We start from the raw sequence: 27848 nt of genomic DNA on the forward strand, positions 1-27848 counted from the left end.
TAAAAATGCATGTGGGTACTTAAATGAAAGCTCTTGATGAGTGTAACATCGGGATGAGCTTATAACTTAAAAAATCTCAATATTTAAGATAGTACAGTGCAATTTAACAAAAATCATTATTTAATAAAGCAAAATTTTATTTATTTATAGTTTACGAGTCACGGCAGTGACATAGTCGCAAGGTTGCTAGTTTTTTTTATATTTATAAGAAATTTTATAATTTCAGGTAGATTTCTGAACATATTTAATCAAAATTTGTACGAATTTAAATTAGCTGTCTAACGATCTATTTGTAGTGTAAAAAAATGTAAAACAAAGTTAAATGATGCCTTTTAGGTTATTTGAAAGACGTGTACTTTTAAGTAATTCTTATGCAGATTAGACATAAAGACAGAAAGATACTAAGTGAAGTCTGCTCACACGTACCCTGTAGCTCGGCTTCACTAGCAAAGTTTTGCTTTATAGCAGCCCAAAGTTTAGTAGCTCACTGTATAAGTCGGTCTACAGTCTAGCATCTACAGTGAGTCGTCTAAAGCATAAAACTTTTGGCATCACGAGCCTTTACTATTTGACGGTCACCCGTTGACCCAAATGTTTCCACGAAATTACCTTCAACAAAAAAAGCTTTCCCGTGTTTTTAAGCTCACTAAAAAATAATAAGCTGATCAATGATTCAGGAAAGTTAAAAGCGCTGTTAATTGCATTAAAAATTAATCCCTAAAGAAGAAATAAAAATATAAACCGATGCAATTAGCCAACGGCTTACAGTTTATCAATTCGATGAAAAGTTTATTCGATCAACCGTTACGATTTATATTTTCCCGACAAGTTAATCTACTTAATTAGAGATTTAAAGATACCGCATAAAACAATCGATTTTTTATAATAAAAATCCACAGCGTTTGAATTTATTTTCTTTTTAATTTTTTTTTCCCGAATAAATAACAAATGTGTGACATAAAGCTCGAGCTTTTATAATCTGCATGTCGCTGTATTAATACAAACCGTGGAGTTTAAGTAATAATGTCGAATAAAGTACGAAAAAATGAGAACGTATATTGTGTGATATTTGTTTGTGAATATTGCGTTAGTAAATTAAAAAAAGCGCGAATCTGTTGAGGGGGGGACTAAAAGCGGAATATTTATAGGAAGGATTTGTTATGTCGACAGGTGTTTGGTCACCAGGCAGCAGCAGCGATCCTTACAACCGAGACCGGGACCCCGGGAGCCCAGATCGAGGGAAGAATTCGGAAAGAGATGCCGGCATTCCGCCGGTTTGGACGCCTTCCAGCGCAGGAACCAGTCCTGTTGCGGAGCGCAAGGAGTTTCGGCCAGTCAGCTTCGAGAGTCCTATTCTAGGTCGCAGAAAAAAGCCCCAGGTAACTCTAAAAGCAAACACTGATAGAAGGATTTATTAACTATTAATCATTCAATTTATTTGAAGACAATTATTTAATTTATTAAATTTTAATAAATATTTTTTAACATTCAATAAATATTTAACAGCTAAAAAGTATTCATTAACCATTAATAAATATTTATCAACAGTTAATAAATTGTACTTAATAAATTAATTATTAATTATTAAGTGTACCCTCCTAGTGCACTAATAGAAAATTTATTAACTATTAATAATTTTATTTATTTGATTTATTGAATTTTAATAAATATTTATTTGGGAGAAAAGTGCATTTATTAATAGTTAATAAGTATTTATTAATAGTTAATAAATATTTTGGAGAGTAAATTTGTTCCGCTTGCAATATATGATATGAAGATTGATTATTAACAAAAATAATCTTTATAAATTATTTGCATTAATTATATTATATTACAATAACGTTTATTGTAAAATACCAAATTCTATCACAGCTTATAATTATCTTTAATATTTTTAAATATTAGAAACGTTAATTTTTTTAGTGAATTTAATTATTATCATGTATTCCAGCTATATGGTTATAAAAAGTGCTTTTTATTTTAAATAAATATTTGTTAACAGAACAAATATTCATTAATCATTAATAAATATTTATTCGGTTAATAAATTAATTATTAACTGTTAATAAATATTAATTAAATCCTATGATGTTAAAAAATCATTTATTAACAGTTAATAAAGCTTATTAAATATAAACAAATCTTTCTATCAGTGAATAAATCTATCGAATGGAATCGAAAAAAAAAAACGCAAAATAGAACTGCGGAAATGAAACATCAGAAACATTGAAACGTTCGACGGGAGATCGGTTACACAAGCAGTTATTCTTGCCCGATATTATTCATATTAGCTGTCAGGGCGGACGTGAAACGTGACTGGCATTGAAAAGTCTATTTTAAAGAAAAGAAATAACCGACGGAACAAAATACAAGCTTAATACTCTTTTCCGTGCCACGTATCGTGCTCTCCGCTCTATATTGGATCTGTTGTGCGATATATGTCCTGGTTTATTGTTTTTGCACAGACGGAGCAAGTGCCGCAGCCGCAGCCCCCCTGGAAGAGCGAGAGCCACCCCCAGTCCGAAGATCACCCCCCGGCCCAGGAGAAGAAAAAGGATCCGTCCAGCAACGGCACGAACAACCTCCCGGATGGTTCTTACAACATAAGCCCTAGGATTGTTAACTCTCACTCGGTGCCGTCCCAAGGGTTGAACACCCTCGCAACCACTCCGCGACTGCCGCGTGCGCAAAATCCGACAATTACTCTCCTGCAAAAGGCCAGAGGTGAGTTGTATTAAATCTTCCCGCTTTATCTTACTTAATTGTCACGTGCCAACTTTTACTGCATGATCAACGATCCACTTATGTGTTACACTTTTATTCTCCGTGCTTTACGCTCTATTCTTTGTTCTCTCTTCTTTATTACTATTGTTCATTGTTACCTTTGCATTTTCCAGAGGGTCAATTGCCCAAGGGAGCTGCCTACCTCAACGAGAGCATCTGCCTCAAAAATAACGATACCGAAGATTTACGTTAGTATTTTTATTTTTATTTTTTAACTTTTATAAATCGGTTTTTTTTTTGCAAACACAAAAGTAGCTACCGGCTACAAATCTGTTTAAAAATTTTTTTGAGAATTTGTACCTAAAGTCAAAAAACAAATGCTAGTTTTAACCTCAGAAGCTTCAATTTCTTGGATGTTTTATTTGCCACACAGAAAGTAACTCTAATTTTTGATACTCAAAATTCTCATTGAAGATTTTGAAGTCGTAATTTTGAGCCATATTCATTTAAAATTTTTAATAATAAAATTATTGAAAAATATTGTGAAGGTTTTGAGGCTCAAACGTTGATTCTGAAGTTCTATTTTGATCCTCAAAATTGTAAAACCGTCCGTAAGTAGGATTTTGAGGTTCAAATCGGGATCACTTTCTATATTGAAATCTATCTTGAAATTCGACGTTCTAATTAGCAAATTGTCTAACTCCATTTTAGAGAATCTTCCATTTGTATAAAAAAACAATTGATTCAAAATTTAATATCACTTTAAAAAACCATTTAATATCATTAATATCTAATAAGATATAATATTTTGGTTTGGATCATTCAAATAATTTATAATTGGACTATTGCTATATCAAAATGTTAAAAAATCACCCTCTAAAAAATAAGGAGTTAGACCAATTGCTAATTAGATCGTCGAATTTCAAATTGGTCCTTAAAAACCTTACTAAGAATTTTGAGGCTCAAATTGGAATTTATATTTCAACTCGACTAGTCTTTTTTTATAAAATTGTGAAATAATATTTAAAAAAAAAAACATATAAATAGTTAATTCGGTGAAAAAAGAAGATAACGAAATGAAGAAAACCCCGAGAAAAATAGAAGGGATCGGACCGATTACCAAAAATGGAATGCCGGTTGCTCTAAGATCGGTAAGTTTATTTTTTTTTTTTTAACTAAAAATGACTTATTTAGGCTAAATACTAAAATCCTAAAATACGAAAAGACGAATAACAGTAAAAGTAGAGCGCAAAATCTTTTAGAAGTTTAAAGTTCTGACGCTCGTATATATTTTCCAGGAGGTGAAAGAGGATAATCAAGCAAAGTGGTACAAACAAATGTACGACTCGCTTCACCGCGCCGGCAAAGACGGTCAGTTTAACATTATTTTTACTCTTGCAATTGTTAAATGACAACAATAACAACCTAGTAACTCAATAATAACCCATTGAAAGTAATTTACTATACAAATATTATACATGATTGATCTATTTATAGCTGGAAATACGTATAAGATAAATTGAGTGACGTATATGTATCTCCATCCTATTAATATGATGATTATTAAAGTTTATTTTTTATGTATGAATATTAATAGAGTTAAAATAGCAACACATTAACGTTTCGCATTTGCAGATGACTACGTGACTATCCGATACAAGCCACGGCGAGGTGAATATCTTCTCAGCTGCGAGCTTTAATTATTGCATCGGCAATTCGTATATATCTCTGTACGGTGTATTGCTACTCGACTAATATTAATGATGCTTAACTTTAGCTTGAATTAGCATTTAGCTTTCATTAGTTTATAGTTTATATCAAATATTCGCTATTTTACATCTACAACAACGCCAATATAACTATATATTTGTATACATACATTACTTAATATTGTTTATCGTAGATAGAATAATAACAGCTCATAATCTGTTTCTGCTGGCATTTATAACGATGATAATAATAATATTATAACTACAATTATAATTATAATTAATGAAATAAAAGTTTTTTGTTTTTTTTTTCTACTACTGCTTTTTATTTTCGTGTAAACTTTACTAATGTTAAAAAAGTGTTTACTAATGTAACATACTTTGGTGCCACGGAAAAAATATTTGTAATAATAATAATAACAAAATTAGAAGCATAAAAGCTGATGCTTGAGGGTTTTATTTAATACAAGCTTAAATAATTAAGTAATTAAATTTAAATACCAAGTTTTAATAGTAAAACGACTGCGCTTGAGACGGTGAATATAAGAGTGAGAAAATAAAACATTTACCCAAATGCTGTCTAGAGAATCAAGTGTATAAATTAATGTCTACCGCGGCATTAAATAATAATTGTTAAAAAATATAAACCTGTTTTTGAGTGATTTTTTTTTAATTTTGGGAATTATTTACAAGTATTTTGGTTGTTTTTACGGCGCATTAATAAGAAATATCGTGAAAGAAAAAAATAAAGATTTTGATAAATTTTTTGCCTTCAAGAGTTGGAAAAAATTTTTGGTTCTTATATTTTTGGATAAAATTTCTATTTTATCTTTTTTTGATGTATTTTTTTTTTTTTTTGAAGAGTACATAAAAAAAAATAATTAAAAAAAAAGTTGAATATCAAAATTTTTGAAAAAATTTATAAATTTTTTTGAAAATTTGTAATGTTCGTTAAAATTGTGGTAATTAACTTTTTTTTTTTTTAATTTTTTTTAAGTATTCAAAAAAAAATATATATATTAAAATTTTCCAAAAAAAATTTTGTTCAAAAAAATGAAAATTAAAATTGTGGACCCAACTTGTGAATAATTACCAAAATTAAAATTTTTTAATTTTTGAAATAATTTTTTGTTAATTTTTAAAGTAATTTTTCGACAAAAATTTCCATTTTTTTTTTTTTGATGTTTTTGATATATTTTTTTTTTGAAAAATACATAAAAAAACGAACAATTAAAAAAAAAAAAAAAGATTAATATCACAATTTTTGAAAAAATTTATAAATTTTTTTGGAAATTTGTAAAGTTTGTTAAAATTGTAATAATCAACTTTTTTTTTTTTTTTTTAATTTTTTTAAGTATTTTAAAAAAAAATATATATATTAAAATTTTCCAAAAAAAATTTTGTCCAAAAAAATGAAAATGAAAATTTTGGACCCCACTTGTGAATAATTACTAAAATTTTTTAATTTTTGAAGTAATTTTTATTTGATAATTTAATTTTAAGGTCTGAGATACGGGCACGGAAGCAGCAGCGGATATTTAAGCGAGCCAGAGCCACGTGGGTATGCAGACAAATCCGCGACATTGGACATACGCAGACGCCAAAGAAACAAGGAAAATGACTCGTCGATCTCGACGATGCCAAGAAAGTGAGCGATGAGTTGTTTAAGATCTTGTAAATTTATTTCATTTTATTTTGTTATTTATTAATGGAAATATTTGGCGTATTTTTAGAAGCGCGCTGGTAAAAACTACCGCTGAAGTTTATCGAAACCAGCCAGGGCGCATCGAGAACTATCAGCCGGGTCAATCTACCCCCGCAGTCGGCGTCGGGGAAAAAGAAACCAAGGAGGTAAATAATTAGCTTTTTTCCCCGGTAACTTTATCGCTGTATATATCATCTCATTAAAATATGACGGACATGTTTATTTAATAACGCACATGACTTGTTTTGGGTTATCACTCACTTTCAGCTGACTGTGACTAAAAAGAAAAAGGTAACAAGTACTTTTTATCACACCAACGTTCAAATCATAATTATTCATTTTTTTAAACTATAATAGTAATTATATTTACTATTACTGCTTAATTATTTATTTTATGTTTTAAATAATTTACGGTTCAGAAAAAAAATTTTATCCGCTTACCGCTAGACGTTAAGCATTATTTATGGCGAGAAAGCTTCTTTATAAAACTTATATTTAATATTTTCAAAAGCTCCAGATATTTAACTTTATTTTTTATTAGAATATATATCACTGCAATAACTTTAATTATTCATGACTTTTAAAAAGATATACATCTAAATTAATTAAAACTTCGAAAAGCCATTTGATTAAGCTCCAAATTCAATTTGGTCAATTGAATTTTGAATTATTTATCGCAATTAGTCATTGAAAGATTCAGTCTGATAAAATTGTCAATAAAAATTTAACCGAGTATTTGTCTCCCGAGAAAACTTGCTAAAAATTTAAACTTATGAATAAAACACTCAGACTCACGTCTATTTTTTAATTACTGGAAATATTTATGAACGAGCCAGGCGTCAACTGTTAAAAATATATTTACCCGATAATTATTTTTATCTGACTTCGTGTCACTAAATACGGTGACATCTCTTCTATTGATTTTCTTACGCTTGTAGAACGCTTCTCACAGTAATACTTTAATAATAATAATAAAATATAGGTAGTTCATTGACATATAATTGCAAAAGTGCTGATTGGTTGCAATTAAGTACACTAATATTTTAACTTTTTTATTAAAATGCATAGTATAACGCAAATTGTATTTTTTTTAGTGGTGGGACGAGGTCATGGACATATTTGATAGGGTACGCTACTTTTTATACTAAATATCCATTTTACTATTATTGCACTGATGGAAGAAGATTTTTTTTATAATTTATAAGCTTTATTAACTGTTTATAAATAAGTTTTTAATATCAGATCATTAAAAAAATTTTTTTCAATATCATAATTAATAAATTGATTTATTAACAAATAATTAATTTTTGATAATAATTAATATTTTTTAACTTCCATAATTTGAATTTATAAAAAAATTCCAATGAATCAAATTAATAAAATTTGTTTTAATAAACAAAAATATTAATTATTAATAATATTAATCATTAATTAATTCATTACTAATGAATTATAAAATTTATTAACAAATGATTAATTTTTGATAATAATTAAAAAATATTTTTTAACTTCCATAATTTGAATTTATAAAAAAATTCTAATAAATCAAACTAATAAATTTTTTTTTATAAAAAAAAATCAATAAAATAAATAATAAATAAGAGGATATTTTATTTTAATTAAATTAATAATTTAATTTTGCAACTAAGATTCATTCAGTATCAAATAATTTTATAAATATTTATAAATAGTTTAAAAAAAATATCTTCTATAAAATAAATTTATCAACAGTTAATTAATTCTTCTATCAGTGTACTTTTCTACTTATAAGATCGCTAATTGCTCAGTTGCTAACATCCCTCACCAGTTCGAGCTTCCGGTACTAGGTAAAACCAAAACTAAAATTACATATTACATCAAAGTGCATGTAATTTAAAATTTAAATGCGCTTCCGTATATTCTAAACCCAAAAACATGAAACCGGAAGCCTCGAAGCTCTATCAAAAACTTTCTAACCACCATGATCGCTTTCTAAAATTCGAATCATTGTCGACATAAATTCAATAATCAGTACCACCCGTTAAATAAAATAAATTAAGCGGTAAGAATTGAACAAATAGCGCCCAGTTCCAAGAATGAATTGTAATTAACCCCCGCAAGCTAACTAAAACTCAAAACTTGTTACTCCCGGAGCAAGGCTGAGGAAAAGAAGTCCCAGATTCGACACCCGATGGCGCTGCGAACGTTCATACCGACGCACCAGCTGTTAGTGAGAAGCAACCACAATTCAAGGCCTTCAACAACAGTAGCGTCTTCAAAATCGTCTACCACGCAGTCTTTGCACCCAAAAAGCTCCCTGAGGACCACCAAGGCCATTTTGGAGCACACGGGGCACGACAGCGACACAAACTCGCCTTCAATTGACTCGGATTGCCAGCCCTCGGTGGCCTACAGGGCGGAACCGCCCAGTGTGAGTCTTCTTCTGGGCCAGAGTCGGTCCAAGTCGATGATTTCCGGCGAGCGGATGCCCTACTCGCTGCTGAAGTCTCCCAAGGGCTGTTCCGCGCGTAAAAGACACTCCAAGCATGTTGGAGGTGGAAATAACGAAACCGAGGACGCGATGCTCATTGGGTTCATCGACGAGACGGTGAAGCCCGAGGAAGACCAGAGACACTCGAGCAGCAGCATCGAGGAGAAACTCAAAAGCCTGGCCAGCAGCAGCCCGACTCGCAGGTCTCCTTTGCTGATAAACCGGTCCTCCTCCTCGTCCTCCTGCTCGAACAAGCAGTCTCTCTTCAGTGTTCCAGCGACGAGTCCGCGGAACCATCGGAACCACGCTAATGTCATCAATAACAACAGCATCGGCATCAACCAGCGGCAGCATCACGATCCATCCATATCTTCTTCTACTTCTTCTTCTTCTTCCAGCACCATTCATATTACCATGCTACCACCACCACCGCCACCAACGAACAATTCTGTCGCGGAGACGGCCCTGACATCACCTTCACGGGTTAGACAGCCCCCATTCTCACCGACATTTTTATTATATGTCTTTTATTTTATTTTATAATAAATACTGCACGATCATTATCGCTCTCTTTTCGTTAGAATTGCTGGCATTTTATGGTTATAGTCTTTGCTTTTTACGATAAAACAATGGTACTTTAAATTATTCCGGTTTTTTAAAGGTTGTAAATCTTCCGTGAGCTTTATTCAAAAGACATTTCTATTCAAAAATTTAATGGACCATAACTTTTGATAAGTTACTCGATACTTAGACTCCTGTATTATCTATTTTTGAATCTATTTCCTTATACGATCAAGTAGGTGTGGAATCGCAATGATTATGTAAAATAAATGTCATGAAAAAAAGAATACACAGAAAGAAAAATTTCTTGACTGGAGAACAAAATTCTTGGCTAAAGAAAATTTTCGGGTGCCTGAAGGAAGACCAAAGTTACAATTTTTCGAGAAATTATATTCTTAGTGGAAGTATTTTTTCTTAATTCAAATTATCATAAATACTTGATACAATAAATTTTTATATATCGACGGTCTAGTTAGCAATTCGTCTAACTAACTTATTTTTTAGAGGGTGATTTTTTAACATTTTGATGTAGCCATAATCCAATTATAAATTATTTGAATGATTCAAACCTAAATATTATATCTCTATTAGATATTAATGATATTAAATGGTTTTGAAGTGATAATAAATTTTGAGCTCATTGTTTTTTCGTACAAATAGAAGATTTTTAAAATGGAGTTAGACAATTTGCTAATTAGAACGTCGATATAATCAAAATTTTTAGATACTTTAGGGAAGCAGCGCGACCTACTTGAGCTGAGAAAAAAATTTTCTCACCTTGAGAAAAGTTTTCTCTTGAATATTTGATACCCATTTTATATTATTTTAGCGAGCAATTATACATATTTAATCGAAAAAAATGATTCAATATTATTTGATCTTCCCATTTGATATGTTAATCAATAAAAATATTAATGAAAATTTACTTCTATCTTTATACTTAATTTTTTGGAGCAAGAGAGAAATTTTTTCAAGACAAGAAAATTAACTTCTATCAAGAACTAAATTTTTTTGGAGCAAAAGGCTGAATTTTCTCAAAACAACAACATTTTCTTAACTTAAATAAATTTTCTCGGATCAAGATACGCATTTCTTAAAGCAAGGGAATTGATTTTGTTGGAATAAGTGAAATTTCTTATCAAAAAAAAATTTTTTTTGCTCAAGAAAATAATTAGGAAGAAAAATATTTTCTTGACTCAAGTGAACCTTTTTTTCTGTGTAGCAGCTTAAATTACAATTGTTTATTGGTCAAAAATTGAGAACTACTTCTGTAATCATGCCGACAAATGGTATCTTAATATCATACCCCGTAGATATTGCGTATCAGTTATCATTAGGAAGCTTAACTGCAATCAATACTCCAGTGTCAAGGCACTTTGATGCACCTCAGGTTCAAATAGCCCACCCATCATCCAAATTTATAGTCCAATCCATCTCTGGCTATCACCAATCAGCAATCATCTCCACCCGATAAATTTCCAACTGTACATACGCATCTTATCGCAATCATAAACCTAATTATGGTTATTGACACATCATCATCGTGCTTTATCACGCTTCTTAGTAACAATATTAACGCATGAAGGCTACATATTTATGTAACACGCAATCATTATCGAAATCTCATTCAAAGCGTCTTCTGATATTGAGCCTCCTTGTCATCATGCATAACATAATCGTGCCGCTCTCATTAGTCATATCAAATCATAATGTGATGTACATTAGCAGCAATCCGTGCCTTGGTGTATAATTTTTTTTCGCATGATTAGTCATAAGTATCATTGACTCTAAATATAATGTTATCTATTTGTTGCGGATAAAGTCCTTGACTAACGTTTGTAATTTTAATTTTTCAGCCATTCGATCAGCACAATCCTCACACGGCCAAGCCCTACATGAGTCAGTAAGTTATTAATACAAGTCTTACGATTAAAATTGGCACTTGAATTGCTAAATAAAAATAACATTTTCGTTATTCAACTTATTAATCTCTTCTAGCGCACTAAAAGAGTCCGGATACGAGAGCGACTCAACGCTTATTTTCCGTCGGCGAGATGACGTCAGTCCTCTGAGTCCTCTCGAGCAGCGAGTGGCATACAAGACAGTGCAGAAGGGCGGCGACGTTCCTCTACACGGGCTCAGAAAACTCGCCCCCGAACGACCGAAAGGTACGTCAGTTTTTTCTATATCAATTTTTATAATCGCTTTTTTTTTCTATCAAAAGAATTAAATAAAACACACACAAGCTTAAGTTTTCTTTTTATAAATTTTTAATCCAAAGTGTAGTGCAAGCGTTTTATTAATTTTTATTATACTCTCCTACAAAAAGAGCTGAATGAATAAAATATTATGCATGACATCGGAAAATCGCACGAATAAATTTTAATAATGTTTAAGTTTTAATGCTTAGCGCATTTGTATTTTTATCTTATCTCTCATATTATATTTTATATTTTATACTTCACCGCACATTTAGTTCTTATTAAATTCTAAATATATTTAAATATCAAGCAAAAAGGGCGCAATAAACACTATCGGCACTGCTCTCTAAGGATCTATCGATAACGGGATTCAGGTTACGATTCTATATTTTTTTAAATTCAATTAAAAACCTGCGTTCTGCTATATAACCTTCACCCGCACAAAGGCCACAAACAAGAGGAGGAAAAAAATATCACCGGCACAAAGCTGTTACCAAAATGCATTGAATTTGGGCGCGAGGATCAAGGATAACTTATTAAACCTCTAGCACAATACTTATCAATACAGGTAAATATAAATTTTTCAGACGACACTGAGATCCAGTACTTTCCGATCTCGTCAACACTGACGAGAATTCGCGTCCGCAGAAAACACACTCAGTCGACAAGCTCGATGTCTTCTGGCGGACGTCACCGACGAGCGAACAGTTCGAGGCCCAGTCCCCCTTCGCCACCCAGAAGGCAGTCCTCAAAAGACAACGCGACTCTTAAGCTGTACATTTCTGGAACTGGGAGCTCAAGTAGGAGACACCAGCAGTGTTTTGCAGCGGAAAGTGTCTCTAACATAAGGTTCCTGAAAGAGAGGCTGAGCAACAAGTTGCTGAAGCAAGAACAGGGTCGGGATATTGCACGCAAGAGTTTAACAGCTTCGATCAGTTCCCGTCCGAAAGTTTCAACTCCTTCAGCTTCGCCGATCAAGACGACGGCTTTAACTTGTGCCAAGAAGAAACCGGATTGTTTGACTAAGCGGCCAGTCAGCCCTCCTACTCCTTCTCCTTCCTCGGCTGTTAATTCTCCAGGCTCTCGACAAGTTGAGGAGAAGTCCTTATCAAAAGTACAATCTAAATCCTTGACAGGAGCTCAGGATGGACATCGTTCAAAAAGTTATTCGACAAGTTTGCCAGTGAAAAAGGAGACTAAAATTCGACGAGTCAGAAAAGAAACTGAAGAAAGTTCAAAGCTGGGCAGTACATCAGTTGGGGGCTCTTCATCGGTTTACTTATCGTCCTCGTCATCTTCTCACGCGGAAGTTGTTCACTCGGGTTGCAGGGTTCTGGTTAACGGACGGCGACACGTTAACGTTGACGTGGAAAACACATTAACTGGGGCTGTCGTCGGTGGAAAGGCGGTGTCACTGAGACGAGTGAGGAGCCAAGAGACCGGGTTATCGTCGACAAAAGTTATCTCCAAGTCTGAGACTCGGGAACTGGAAAAAACAAGATCGAGTTGCAACGTTGTTATAAGAAGTAGATCTCCGGTTTCGGGTTCTGGTTCTGGCTCTGGTTCTGGAGCTTCTCTGACAGCAAGACGCGGAAATTTACTCGAGACTTGTAAACAAAAATCCTCGACAACTAAATTAAAGGGAGGCGCCGTGACGACTACGGCAATACCATCTCCGCAGCAGCAGTTTACAAGTACAAGTGTTGTTGTTGGAAATAAAAGAATCCGTGATAAGGTTCAACCTCCTGTAAAAACTCTATTGAAAAAGTCGCAAGTTATTGAAGATCAAGAAATAAAGTTTTATAAAAAAAAAATTCCAATGAAAAAAGATAAATTAGTACGTGAAGGTACTGCTGGAAGTGCTGCCGGGAATCCTGGTAGGAAAAAAAATAATGGGAAAAGTGATTCCCATTTCCAGCCGGAGAAGAGAAAGATAAAAAAAAGTTGTGAAAAATTACTTGCGGTGAATTGTTTGAAAAAAGTTGACAAGAGAGTACCAGAGAATACGACTAAAGGAACTAAAGGAACGACAACTAAACCAACCACAACAACCACAACTACTTTTACTACTACAAATACAACTACGCAAGCACAACTGGTGACAATGGACCGGATTAAAAAGCATCAGGAGGTGACACGTACTGATAACTTCTTCCAGAATCTATTTTTGAGAAATATTTCTCAGTCCCCGTTCTCCTCTCAGTGCAGCACTCCGAGACGTTCCTCGGTGATTGAACGAGCGAGAATCTTTCAAGAAGTTGCCGGTTTCAAGTCTGAGCCATCCTTGAGATCACTCAACGTCTACTTGGCAACCAAGCAGCCAGTCTCTAACTCGCGCTTCAAGAACTGGGAACGTGAGAGTTTTTCCTCACGAAGCTCCAGTCCTAATCCGTTCGCCGTTAGCTGGCCAGGGCGATCGATTTTCCAAAAGATAACCAAGTTTGACAGTCTTCAAGGTATCTCCAAGGAGTTCGGCTCCTCCAGCTCGCTGAGGGGCAGCCGAAGCCCCGAATTGGACCGCAATAGCATCAAAGAAAGAAGTCTCAGTGAACCGCCGATTAAAGTTTCGTCGGTGGATGAGAAAATCACGCGAAGGATTGTCCGTCTGCCTCCGAGATCGCCTTCTCCGTCGCCTACCCGGTCTGCGGTCCCCAGAAGAATCAGATCGTTCCGGCAAGACGAGGCGTTTCCGCAGCTGAAGGCGCGGGCTCGCAGCGCCGGGGAAGTCCATGACGAGCAGCGGAAAAAGGAAATCGGAAAGGGAAAATTCGGATCGAATCTATCTCTTGCGAAAAGCACGAGTTCTCTGGAATCTTATCCGACGAATAACAAAGAGGAGTACCAGCGGTACGTATACGAGATGGTGCATTCGAAAAAAAAATCCTCGAGGTACAAGGATTTGCACGATTTCTATGCGAGTCTCGAGCGAATGGGAGAACTGGAGAAGAGCACGTCAGCGGGAGATCTCAGACGGAGATTCAAGCATGAAGATATTATTGATTACGACGAGTGGAAAGAAATTAGATCGGCGGAACGTGCCGAGGAGGAGCTCAAGAGTATTTACGGTAAGCTGAGAGCCGTCCAACGGGAAAAGGATTTTCTCTTCACCACCAAAGACTTGGAGAAGTACAGATGGCACGGGGACTGCAGTTTGAGGTGCAAGGAGAGATCCGTCGAAAATATTAGGGAAAGTTTCAGGCGGCTCACGAGGGAAGATACCCAACTGGAGGCAACCAGACGTCTCGAGATATCCGCTAAGAAGGATGTTTACAAGCCTTTGTGGCGGGGCAACTCGGTGGTGAATGTGGCGAGCAGTATGACGCAGCGAGCCAACACTCTCAAGGAAAGCAAAGAGGGTAAACAAACAATATCTGAGGAGTGCGACAAATCAGAGCCCTCTTACTTGCAGAGGAACCTCGGTGGGAGCAAAAAGTTTTGGAGCAGCCTCTCCGTTGAGCAAGTAAACGCCTTGAAGAGCCAACTTAATGAAATCTACGGCTCTGAGGATAAACCGAAAATGTACACAAAGTCTTTTGACGTCGACGAAAAAATTAGCTTTGCCGAGAATATTAAACAGAGTTATCCGTCAGAAAGTTCTGATGGAAATAAACCTGGAAGAAGAAAAACTATAACTAGAGCTGCGGCTGGAGAAATTAAAGCCAGCGTCGGAGAATTCGAAGTTGTCGTCCCGTCTCATGAATTCGGCGATCGACTGGAAGAAGTTAAAGGGCTGAGTGTCCGCTGTCACTCGATGCTCGTTCCTACTAGCTCCAGCTCCTCGGGGAAATTATCTTCTTCGCTAAAAAGAAGCGACTCGATCAGCAACGGTCGCACCTTACACCCACACACCCACACTTCATTAACCGAAACCGAGAAAAAACGGCTCTCACTCACGCTTGGAAAAGAAATCCTCGATAAAGTCTCGAAAAAAAAAAAACCAAAGTCCCCATTGGCTCCTCGCGAGACTCTCGGCGCCATTTCAGCAGCTTCTGTCAAGAATACAAGTCAATCAGCTGCCGCAATTAATACGTCCCCGAGAACTTGCTACTCCCTGGAGACCTCTGTCGACGACAACGTCTCAAAGTCACGCGACAGAGACAAGAGCGACTTTCTCCTTGTTCTGACCCCCAACGGCGACAGCCTAGCTGCCAGAAGGAAAGTCGAGAGTGTTTTGGACGAGTGGTCGAAAAAGTCACCCGCAAATTCGAGCCGAATTAAGAACGCATCCAGCAGCGAGATAGATAGCACCACCGAGAGCTCGGAGAACTCCGTCAAGACAGTGGTGCAGTGCGAGGCCACCAAAGCGACCGATGCAGTTCCTCGGAAGGTCGAGTTCTTCGAGAAAATCCAGCGGGAAAAAAGGTCGGAAGAAGAAAATAAGTCCCTTGGAAAAAGGAGTAAGCTTTCCTCCTCGCAGAGCTTCGCGGATCTGAAGGAGCTCTTCGGGGAAATGGAGTCAGCGCGTTACGGTACACTGGGCCAAAGCGGTCACTCGTCCCCGGGAACAGGAAGCGAGCACAGTTCAGCCAGAGGAAGAGGAAGAAGTACTTCCGCTTCGCCGGATGTTCCAACCGGGCGATTTCCCTCCCACTTGCAGCGAGAACCCGCTCGCCCGCGCAGCGTCAGTCCTTGTCGGGTCTCCACCTCGACCTGCAGCCTCGAGTCCCTTCAGCACCGCTGCTACTCCCCGGACCCCGAGCACTACTGGCGCGCGTATTTGAACCTGGTCAAGCACGGGGCGGTCAAGAAGCTCCGCGCAAAATTCGAAAGTCTTGAAGAATTGTCCGGCGAGAGGGCCAAGTTCATTCTCAGCCCAAAGCGGTTCCAAAGCGACCCCGAGATCACGCGGAATCTCCTGAAGAAGTCCGAGTCGAAGAGAAGCTCATTGCTCAAGACTCAAGAAGTCACGGATGTCGCGTGGCTGAGGCGCAAGTACGAGCCGGGGCCGAGGGGAAAAAGTAAGAGAAGACTTAGTAGGTCGCCACCAATCCCGCGAATTCCGCTGCGACTCGAAGACCTCGCGATGCCGCATATAAACGTGATCAGCAAAACCGCGGAGCTTAAAGACAGTGCGATGTCGCGCTCCAGTTCGACCACTTCCCTGGCCATCAAAGCAGAGACCGAGGAGCTGGAAGCCCAGCGACCGGTTAACCGGATCCGGGACAAGTTCGAGAGGATGGACGGGGATTCCTGCGCCAGGAGCACCGAGGGGAAGCCTTCTATTCTTGGTGAAATGTTCACATCAACGCCCGACGTGCACGAGCTTCGGGACATTGCGCCGTACCTCGCGGGTCGGTGGGTTGCCCACAAATATCCAAGCCGACGTGACAACGGTCGTTCTCTGTCGCTCCCTCCGGAGCTGGAGTCTCGGTCTCTGGAGACCAGGAGCCACGTCAAGACTTCAAGTGCTAGTTCGGGCAATGTTGGTGTTAATTCCAGTGCTAACGTGTGTGCCAGGACGCTGCCGAGGGAGAGGAGCAAGGTTGACAGGGTCAAAGGGCCAAGAGCGGTCTCGGTGTCTCCGGTTCGCTCTCGCACCCCGACCTCCATTCTGAAGCAGCGGCAAGCGGATCCCTTCGCTAATCAGCCCTTTGATCCGAGCAAGCACCGGCCCAAGTTCCGATACCAGCCTCCACCGCCGACCCCTCCGCCGCCCGACCCAGCTAATCTGAGGGCGAGAGCGGATTTCGAGAAGAGGGCTAAAAGTTGGTGGCCGGCTATTCCTACCTACACCGCTAAGCCTACTGTTACCTTTGAAGGTCCGCAAGCCCATCTATAAATATTGTCTTGATATTTTTTGTATAAATTATTATTGTTATTGTTAGTTAATGCAGTAGCTGTAATCAATCTCATTGTCGATAGATCTGAGGATGTTGTGGTTTTGTAAATACTTTACGGATTTAGAGATTTATAGTTTAAAGATCGCTGTAAAAATATCATTTTTGTTTATTTTTGTTTCGATCATTCATAGAGTACTCGAACGCACCCCCTCCGCCGCCACCAAAATCGCATCTCTGCAGGACTGAGTATCAAGGTAATGATAATAACAATCATCTTCCCTTTTCATCAAATCGTTTTTGTACTGTTTTTTCAATTTTACACTGCTAAAACCCCCATAAAAAAAAATATAAAAAAAATATATTTCGAAATACATAAAAAATATATTTTAAATATATTAAAAATCTATAAATATATATATAAAATATGTATTGTAAATATATTTTTAATAACTAACTTTTGGCCGATTTTCATATATATTCAAAATATATTTTTTTTATATTTTTAGCTATGTTTTTTTATGTCTTTTAAGATATATTTTGAATATATCAAAAATATATTTAAAATATAAATGAAAATCGGCCAAAAGTTAGTTATTAAAAATATATTTAAAATATAATTTTTATACATTTTGACATAAATTTTTTTAATTTTTTTTTCATGGGGGAAATGAGTGAATAATTTTTTAAAGAATATTTTTTGTAAAATAAAAATTGAGGAAAAATTAGACACCTAAAATTTTAGCAGTGTGATTAATTTAACGCTTCGTCTTTGGTCGCTGCACTTAAAAGTTAATTGAATTAAATAAAACACGATAACAACAATGAACTAGCTTGATGTGATATAATGATTACACAAAAAGTGATTACGAAAATAGTATAGTAAATTAATCCAATAATTATAATGATAATGTTAAAATAAAATAATGAAATGGAATATAATAATATAATATTTAAATAGCCGCCACGATGACGACGAGTTCATGGTTCGCTTATCAGCTGCGTGAGCGTGAGTTATATTCAGTGAATATTAAGTTTCACCCGTTGGATCGATTTAACATCAGAGACTGGCATAGAATAGAATCGTGAAATAAAATAAAAGACTCTGGACGTTTTTAGAGTGAAAATCCAATATTTAATGTTTAATGTGTAACCCGATCGATTTGGTAACTAACGAACACCCGAATTTATTCAACGTTTGTTTGAAATAATAAATTCACATGTGTCTACCCCACAATATATATCTGAAAAATTTACATTTCTACTGAATTATTTAATCGGTTAAATTTGTTGTGTTGTGAATGGAATGATAGGAAAAATTAAAGAGATGCTCGATGCGGGAGTACAGTAATAATAATAATAATAATGATGATGATAATAATGATACCTACTGTGGAATGGATTCCGCGGAATGTAATGCTGCATGTTGCACGTAATTAAATTTGTTTATTGTAATTGCTCTTGTGCGTATCAGTATCAGTAAAAGAATTATTATTATTGCTATCAGTACTGTCATCAGAGATAAAAATATATTGAGATATTTTAACATAACCACTAACTACAAACTACTAATAAAATAACAGGCTGTTGAGTTGCTGCTAAAATTAAAACAATAGTATTGTTAATAAAAATTTTAAGCGGCTCGATTGATCGGAAAGGGCTGAATTTACTACCGCAGGGTCCAGTGGGGGGTTAAAAAATAAAATGAAGTAATTTTATTGAGTAAAGAGCCGGGGAGGGGTCGTATTAGTGGCGCCCGCATCATAAAACCCATGTGGGCTCTACAAAGGAATAGAAACGAAATGAACGACAAACGCTGTTGGCGCAATGTAACGCTACCGGAAATTACGTTGCGGAGGAATTATTGCGTGGTACGCACCGGCGAATCCGTAGTACGTAGAGAGACTAGTCACTGCTATGCGAATAACTGAACATATCGCATCCCATCTATCGGTTCTTTCTACGGCGTGTTACTCAATCGATTATGCATACATTTTTAAGTAGCTAATATACATATAGAGAGAGTTTGGTAATATCATTGGTTATTATCATATTTTTATTGTTATTTAAAAAATTTTTTATGCTTTCACTAAGTTTGGATTATTTAAAATTAAATTAACTGCTAAATTGTTGAAAATTGTCACTAAAATTTTTAGTTTTTCAAATTTTCTCAAGAGGAAAAATTTTTTTAATCTAAACTAATAAAAAATTGAATTTTTACAAACATTATTAAAAAACATCAAATTGTTCACCTAAAATATTAAAAAAATACAACAAAGCCTAATTAAATTTTGTTTCTATATTTATAGAGCCGAAATTAATTAATTAATTTACTGATAGAAGAATTTTAAATTAACTGTTGATAAATTAATTTATTTAAAAACAATTTATTATTTTCAATAAATATTTTTATAAAGGAAACAATTTTTCAAATTAAATAAGTCTCGCTTTTAAAATTGTATTAATAATTTACATAAAAAAAAATATTCTATAATTGGCATCACTATATTTATTTTGATTTTTTATTAAAAAAAAAAACTATTAACCTACTAAATTTATTGGAATTTTTTACCGATTTTATCAAGCCATAAAAAACGAGTAAATAAAATAAATAAATTTCGCCACTAACTTTTAATTCAAAGGTCCAAATAAAAGTTATCAAAAAATATTTATAAACTACAAATGAATATTTATTATAACTCGATAAATTGTGTTTAACAAATGATTGATTAACTATTAAATAATCTGACATTAAAAAATCATTTATCAACATTCAATAAAGTTTATTAAATATCAACGAATCTTCCTATCAGTATTGAGTTAATTTTAATAATTCTACTGCACTTAAATTTTCAAAACTATAAATTATTCAGATGACTAAGGATAAAATAAAATAAAACCCTGACACGGTATTTTTCTAGGAAATCTTTTCCAACTCTAAAACATTAAATTCAATGACCTCCCATGTAAAATAGACGGAAAATAAAAAGAATCTCGCGAAAACATAAATCGAGCCTAACGAAGACTGAACGTCTCGAGGTTAATATCGCCTTGACCCGTGACAAATCGTCTTGATCGCCCGACCGATACAATTCAACTTTTAAATTGGCTCCTTTTACCATCACCAACTTTAAAACTCCAACTCTAGCCACACACGCGGAGAATATTCACAAATGTATAATTTAAAAGCTGTTTAAATATTTTTCGGGTAAGAAAAAAACATCTTTTCCTAACATATGTAACGATAATAGTAAATTGATAACGATGCTTCTGTTTACAGTAATATTTTTACATAATGTCGCTTATCAGCTCTTGAAAAAGCATTAATAAACGTCAACTCATCGTTAACCTTGACCCGATATAAATACGCATAAAAAGAAACACATAATAAGACCCGGTAAGTGGACATTAACCGACCGACCGATGAAATATATAAACATATAAACTTTGATAGCATCTTACACGATTTGGATTGCCGTAAAAAGTGACCTTTAACTTTATTAATCAAATCCCTTCTCTTCGCTCGAGACACAGTTAAGTAAACCTAATTCTAATTATGCTTGCGTGCCTGGTTCTCGCCGAAATACCGATCCGGGGGGAGGTGATAGGAGGCGAGGAGAGGATTTTAGTCGAATACACATTTGTATCGGAGTAATAATGGAAACACTTGGGCGTACATGCACATCGCCGTCCTTATCTAATCTTGTCGATAATAACCAAAGTGGTGGGCTTAATCAGCGGCATTTACCGCATTACCGTTCACCCGCGGAATACTCTCGGCCGGCTTTACATAAATTTGTTTAATCATTATTTATTACAAGTGTTTGTTTTTTTACAATATTAATAATAATAATAATATTAATAGTGATAATAAAAGTGCGCGATATAAAAATTTCTAAGCCAGATAATGATTAAAAATTAATATTGTGTCTTAAAGACGATACGATAAAATTAATGACAATTTTTTTTTGTCATAATTTGCGAAAAAATATTATTAAAATTATCAAATATCTGATAAATTAATTTTAATCCAAATTTGATATTAAAATTAGCAATTATTGGACAATTTTTTTATTTTATTTAACAAATTTTTTTCTAAAAAATTGCATTTTTTTATTTTTAAAAAATTTAAATTTTTTGACACCATTAATTAGTAAAAAAATATTATTAAAATTATCAAATATCTGCTAAATAAACTTTAATAAAAATTTAATCTTAAAGTTAGCAATTACTTGATAATTTTTTAATTTTATTTAACAAACAAATTTTTTCCAAAAAATTATTTTTAAAAAATTACATTTTTTAATTTCTACATATCAATTTTTTGGTATCTTTGATATTTAACCTTTAATTTGAATTTTAAATAAAAAATTTAATAATTGATATTAAATTAAAATTGAATTTTTAAAATAAATTGTTATTAAAAATTAATATGAAGACAATTTTTTGTAGAGAATTTAATTTTCTATAAAAAAGTATTCTAAACATTTTTTTGTACCTGATATTTGACCCGGAATTTGAATTTAAAATTTTTTTCTTCAAATTAAAAGGATTAAATACGAAAAACAATGTGTATAAAGTGTTGGTGTTTGTGTTAAGGTTTATAAAAAAATAAAGTGATCAAGTTAACCGAAAAATAAGGGAATAATTAGGGCTGAGAATGTACACGTTCTCCTACTAAGAGGTATAAGCTAGTAAATGAGCTAAGCTGGTAAAGTGAAATCGCGCGATGCAAATTATCTGAGTTAAAGTAGTCTATGCATATGTAGAGTGAGAGATAGGGGATCAATTTAATGAAAGTTGAGAGTAGAGAGTGGATAAGAGTAAAGTGTAAAGAATAAAAGGAACAAGAGGTTGAGGTGGAGGGTGAGGGATATTTGTACACTAAAGGACGACTAAGAGATCGCTCTGTATTCCAGCCACGTACCGAGCTCATTCGAATAGAATGATAGGTCGTAGTCGTTGTCGGGTGAGGTGCAAGGTGTGAGAGTGCAAGTAGCACCATTCTCAGCCCAGTCTATTATATTTTACAGGCGGCACTTGCTCTTGTACTTGTACTTGCTCTTGTATTGTTATAAAAATATTTTTTCACTAACCTACCGCGTAATTAAAACAAACACTTATTTTGTAATTATTAAATAATTATTTTCCGGGAAATTTATTATTATTTAATTAAAAACGTAATTAGAACTCGATATTTGTGAAATTTTTACATTTTTATTGCTAAATAATTTCTCAACTCGGTAAATAATGATCAGACTAGCAGCACTATGTGACTGTCGTGATTTGTGAACTATAAATAAATAAAATTTTACTTTATTAAATAATGACTTTTGTTAAATTGCACTGTACTTTCTTAACTGTTGATGTTTTTTAAGATATAAGCTCATCCTGATGTAACACTCATCAAGACCTTTCATTTGAGTACCCACATGCATTTTGATATATTTTTCATATATACATATATATAATATATATCAAATATATGAAATATATGAAAAATTGATGTGGGTACTCAAATGAAAGGTCTCGATGAGTGCAATATGAAGATGAGCTTATATCTTTAAAAATATCATCAGTTGACAAGATAGCAAAGTTAGTTCTTAATTATTGACATTTTTTAAGATATAAGCTCATCCCGATGTTACACTCATCAAAAGCTTTCATTTGAGTACCCACTTACATATTTGATATATTTTTCATATATAATATATATAAATATATAAAATATATGAAAAATTGATGTGGGTACTCAAATGAAAGGCTTTGATGAGTGTAACATTGGGATGAGCTTATATCTTCAAAAATTTCATTAGTTGGCAAGATAGCAAAGTTAGTTCTTAATTATTGACATTTTTTGAGATATAACCGCATCCCGATGTTACATTCATCAAAAGCTTTCATTTGAGTACCCACATGCATTTTGATATATTTTTCATAAGTACATATATGTAATATATATAAATATTTGAAATATATGAAAAATTGATGTGGGTACTCAAATGAAAGGTCTCGACGAGTGTAACATCAGGATGAGCTTATATCTTTAAAAATGTCAATAGTTCCAGAGATACAAGATAATTTATTAATTATGTATTTAGAGATAGAGCATTTTCGAATGCAGCTTAAATACTTATCATAAATTTATGAAATCTTGAAAAAAACACAAATTCAAGTCAAGACTTTTCCAACGATACCAAATTTAACCATAAAAAATTTCGCTTATTCTCTTAATAATATAGATGATGATGTTGTCGATAAAAAATAATGAACGGTCGTAAGTACCGAGTTTCATTTTCCCGAGTCTATTAGTGTTCAATTAGGTCGGTGGAGAAAATAATTAACGATGGCCCTATTGCTTTCTATTTCCCTCGCGTGTCAACCGGGCAATTAATTATAATTTGCCATAGCCTCTAATGCCATGGCATAATAAATATAGACAAGGCCATTCGTCTTTTCTTCACTAGCTTTTGCACTAGACTCAACGGTACGCCCGCCCCGGTCCCGACTATATTGGACTTTATTTTCATTTAAACCTTTTTACTTTAACGTTGTTTCTATTCAGCTGGCGAGCGAGCGCCACCGGAATACAAACGGGCACCGGTTCATTTTAAGTATTACTTCTATATATATATATGAAGTAAAAGCAATATTATATCGGTGTATATTTTCCTCAAGGCGGTTAAAATACGACGGGTGTTACCAGTGAACTTGTCGTGCTGGTAAATCGAGGGACCTACATTACAAACCTTCCCTTGTACCTTTAGCACACCCACCACTCTCCGTCAAATAACCCCTGTGCCATTAACCATTAGCTAGAATTTAATAACCCTTGGGTGTCGAGCTTTTAAACCTGACTCACATTCTATTCCTTTTCCGTCTCGGGTCTCCGCCCCCGGGTAATGGACAATATTTCTCCGATAATCTTTCACCGCAATATCTATTAAAAATTATAAATAAAATAAGACAGGATATTAAATTTTTTATTGTCGACTTTTCAACAATTACCGAGTAGAGGTTCTGCTCCGACAAAGCGTTCTGCTCTTTATCCCTTTAATTCAATGAATACCCAGGAAAACAGGACAAAATCTCTAGATAAAGTAAACTTTGTACAGATAAGAAATAAAAATCGATTAAACCAACAGAGAGTTAACTTTATTTTTCACGATACTGAAAATAGTAAAAGTTAACAATCTTTATCATTACGAGAATAAACAAAATTTTGTGACCAGTGTATTTATAAATGACCCTGAATCTCGTGAACTATTGACATTTTTAAAGACGGAAGTTCATCCCGATGTTACACTCATCAAGATCTTTCATTTGAGTACCCACATCAATTTTTCATATATTTCATATACTTATATATATATTACGTATATGTATATATGAAAAATATATAAAAATGCATGTGGGTACTCAAATGAAAGCTCTTGATGAGTGTAACATCAAAATGAGCTTATATCTTAAAAAATATCAATAATTAAAAAATGATTTTGTATCTTGTGAAATATTGACATTTTCAAATATATAAGCTCATCCCGATGTTACACTCATCAAGACCTTTCATTTAAGTACCCACATCAATTTTTTATATATTTATATATATTATATATATGTATACATGAAAAATATATAAAAATGCATGTGGGTACTCAAATGAAAGCTCTTGATGAGTGTAACATCAGGGTGAGCTTATATCTTCCAAAACGTCAATAGTTAAAAAAGTACAGTGCAATTTAACAAAATTCATTATTTAAAAAGCAAAATTTTATTTATTTATAGTTCACAAGTGACTGCAAGATTGCTAGTAATATATTAATTAAAAAATTAAAAAGTGAGTATTATTGCGTATTAAATAAAGAGGACGATCCTTCCGGTACAGAACAGTGGATTATTCTCTTTAGCTTTGCTGTTACTCGATAAGCAATCTACGTCTTGGGTCTTTCACGAGCGTGACGGTCTACTGAGAACCTCTTACTCTCTTTATCTCACTTACACTCTGTACTCTCAACGTATAAACACATGCTCTAGCCAGCGAGGCCTCGTGAATGGCCCCCGCGAGTGATTATTCGTAACATAGGAGCCCCTCCAACCTCTCTACTCTCTACCGAGTGTGTTAACTTGAGTACGGACAATGTTGAATGTTGTAGGTAAACTCTATACACTAACAGAGGCCATTGTCTTCGTATTGTTCCGAACAAGTAAGGCTGAAGGCCTTGTGCTCTTCTCAAGATTGACCAGTCTCGCGAGTCTTACTCTGCTCAGCAGATCGCACACACACGTTCCGGTGTATCACCCAAAGGGAAATCGATAATTAAAATGTCAAAGTGTCAAGTGTGCTTTTAATTGTGCCTCAACTCAAGTTTTATCAAATAATAAAAACAAATTTATTATTAATAAAAGTGAAAATGATTGCAAGTGCCGCGTCGAGATGTCGAGCTCCAATTCTAGCTCGGGTGGAAGATCTAGAGCGTAGCCCGGAATGGATGGCTCTCACATACGACATCAATAATCTCCAGAGAATGAAATCACTGGGTGGAGCTTACCCTCAGAAACTTGAGGACGCAGCAACAGCAACAACAGCATCCAGACAGATGACAAGCCATAGTTCAGCTTCCTCTCCCTCTTCTTCTTCTCCAGTTGATCATTATCATCATCATCAGGATCATTATCGTGCGAACAAACGGTGGAGCCAAAGTTGGAAACCACGAACAGAGTTCGAGCGAAATTACTTTGGTGACAGCAGTGCCCCTGACATTGACAAAGTGTGTGAAGAAAGTGACGACACACGTCACACCTCCCCACTTAGAAAAAAATCCGCATTTTTGAATGCTAATACCAAAGACTCGGAAAGTTTCAACGATAATAGAAGCCTTAAAGCGTCCTACTGGCGCTCAGAGCACCCAAAAGCCGCCGATATCTTATTTAATCCTGGATCAGAGGAATTTCGCGGAAGCAGAGACCGGCTCCACGAGATATTCCAGCACAACAGACTGTTGCGAAGGCGGTTCTTTGGTTGTTCTGATGGTAATACTAATCTGGCAGACGAGAATGAAGATGGAGATATATTTGCAGCTGGAGTTGAAGGCAAAGCCAAAGCTAAAGCCAAAGCAAAGGCTCCGAGCGAGAGCATTCAAGGCTGCGCTGACGTAACTGATACCGACAACCTGGGGGGTATTATGAAAACCCGATTGGAATTGGATACTCAGCAGAGTAGCCACGTAACCAGCGGGTTCGGTAGCACCGAGACCCTCACCAGCCAGAGCAATCAATCGGTCAGCAGCAATGGACGCAAGTCACGAGTCGACTTTGATAACTCCGTGGAGTTCGTCCTTGGGTTTAAAAACAGCCCTTTGAGGGAGCCCTTTGAGGGAGCCAATCGACCTCGTTCTGACTATGATAAGGTCTTCGCTGCCTACGCTAGGGTTCAAGACTCTTCACCTTCGCCAGTTCCACCCCCAGCGCCTCTAAGGAAGAATAAATTTTTAAATGACGAGTCAGTGATGATGAGCTTGTCCCCGGACTCTTGCCTGCGCGAGCTGGAGATGGACCTGGAGAAATTCAACGAGGATCTGAGGTCTCCTCAGCTGGTCAGCAGCTTCAGCAACTCGATTATTTCCGATGGCTCGAGTGATAGAGACGGTTCGGAGATCACGGACCGCGGAAAGTCAATTGACTCGACACCCGGAACCGGAACCACGCTTCCATTCGTCTACGGACCCATTCCGTACAGTCAGTACATTTGAATACAGTATTACATCGATAGGATGCGTTCTCGAGCATAACTGCTTACTCTGTACCGCTATTGCTCCGGTCACATGATCACGAATTTAAAAAAAAAATATTGTATTTTATTCAGTACTTGTATTTGTTAGTTCAGGAGTGACTTCAGCGACTAGATAGTTGTCATCAGAGTCTGCACTAGCAGAACTGTTTTTTATGTCGAGTATTCAGTTTCACGTTAACACTCAAGTACACTCGAGGTTTATTTTTATTTTTACAATGAAATATTCTGGCCTAGTTTTTAAAATTTATACTTTCCGCGTGACTTGATGGGAATAGGAAATAGTTTATGGTTATGATTATAATGTATTATATTTAATATTGTTGTTATTAATGAAATGGTAAATTGGGACTAGATAGCAATAAATATTTTTAAACCGACGGGGTTTTATTGAGCAATAAAAAAGAAGAGCCTAGAGGAAAGTATAAATATGTGATGTAATAATCGTTAAGTGAAAACCGTGTGATGTTTCATTCACGAGCTAGTATAGCCGACAGTATTTTCACTATTATAAGTAATGAATAATGCTTCTCTGTGTTTATGTATACACATGCACTCGGAGAACGCGATAAGAAAAAGTTTGCTTTTTATATCCTCTCATCAGACGTGATATAACGCGGTAATTTTCAAGTTCTTAGGGTTCATATATGTTTTTACTAACTTTTTTGAGAAATGCTCTAGATAAAGACACTAGGATATTTTAATTTAAAATTTTAAATTTAAAGTTTTTCGGAGGTGTGATGGAGAATTTACAAGAGTAATATTTTAGAAAATTTTTCGATATTATCATAAAAAGTTGGATAGAATTGGGATCGCAAATTTATAAAAATATATAAATTAAATTTTTTTAAAATTACACTGATAGAAGAATTTGTTTATATTTAATAAGCTTTATTAACTGTTAATAAATGATT

The 27848-nt window shown here is 34.9% G+C and overlaps 1 protein-coding gene across 3 annotated transcripts in view; it reads left to right on the forward strand.

Annotated features, from left to right (window-relative positions):
- Window positions 1-27848, forward strand: part of LOC123259349 — a 135752-nt gene that overhangs the window by 101625 nt on the left and 6279 nt on the right. For all 3 annotated transcript variants that reach the window (XM_044719796.1, XM_044719804.1, XM_044719786.1), the window contains 16 exons: window positions 1171-1379; window positions 2466-2724; window positions 2898-2972; window positions 3772-3875; window positions 4023-4095; window positions 4360-4395; window positions 5937-6081; window positions 6167-6284; window positions 6406-6429; window positions 7233-7265; window positions 8276-9091; window positions 11026-11072; window positions 11168-11337; window positions 11958-17129; window positions 17342-17404; window positions 18109-18156. In XM_044719796.1, coding sequence (XP_044575731.1) covers window positions 1171-1379; window positions 2466-2724; window positions 2898-2972; window positions 3772-3875; window positions 4023-4095; window positions 4360-4395; window positions 5937-6081; window positions 6167-6284; window positions 6406-6429; window positions 7233-7265; window positions 8276-9091; window positions 11026-11072; window positions 11168-11337; window positions 11958-17129; window positions 17342-17404; window positions 18109-18156 — 7392 coding nt within the window. The remainder of the gene's footprint in view (window positions 1-1170; window positions 1380-2465; window positions 2725-2897; window positions 2973-3771; window positions 3876-4022; window positions 4096-4359; window positions 4396-5936; window positions 6082-6166; window positions 6285-6405; window positions 6430-7232; window positions 7266-8275; window positions 9092-11025; window positions 11073-11167; window positions 11338-11957; window positions 17130-17341; window positions 17405-18108; window positions 18157-27848) is intronic.

Source organism: Cotesia glomerata, linkage group LG1, assembly GCF_020080835.1.
Source record: "Cotesia glomerata isolate CgM1 linkage group LG1, MPM_Cglom_v2.3, whole genome shotgun sequence".
In the NCBI taxonomy this organism is placed as follows: Eukaryota; Metazoa; Arthropoda; class Insecta; order Hymenoptera; family Braconidae; genus Cotesia; species Cotesia glomerata.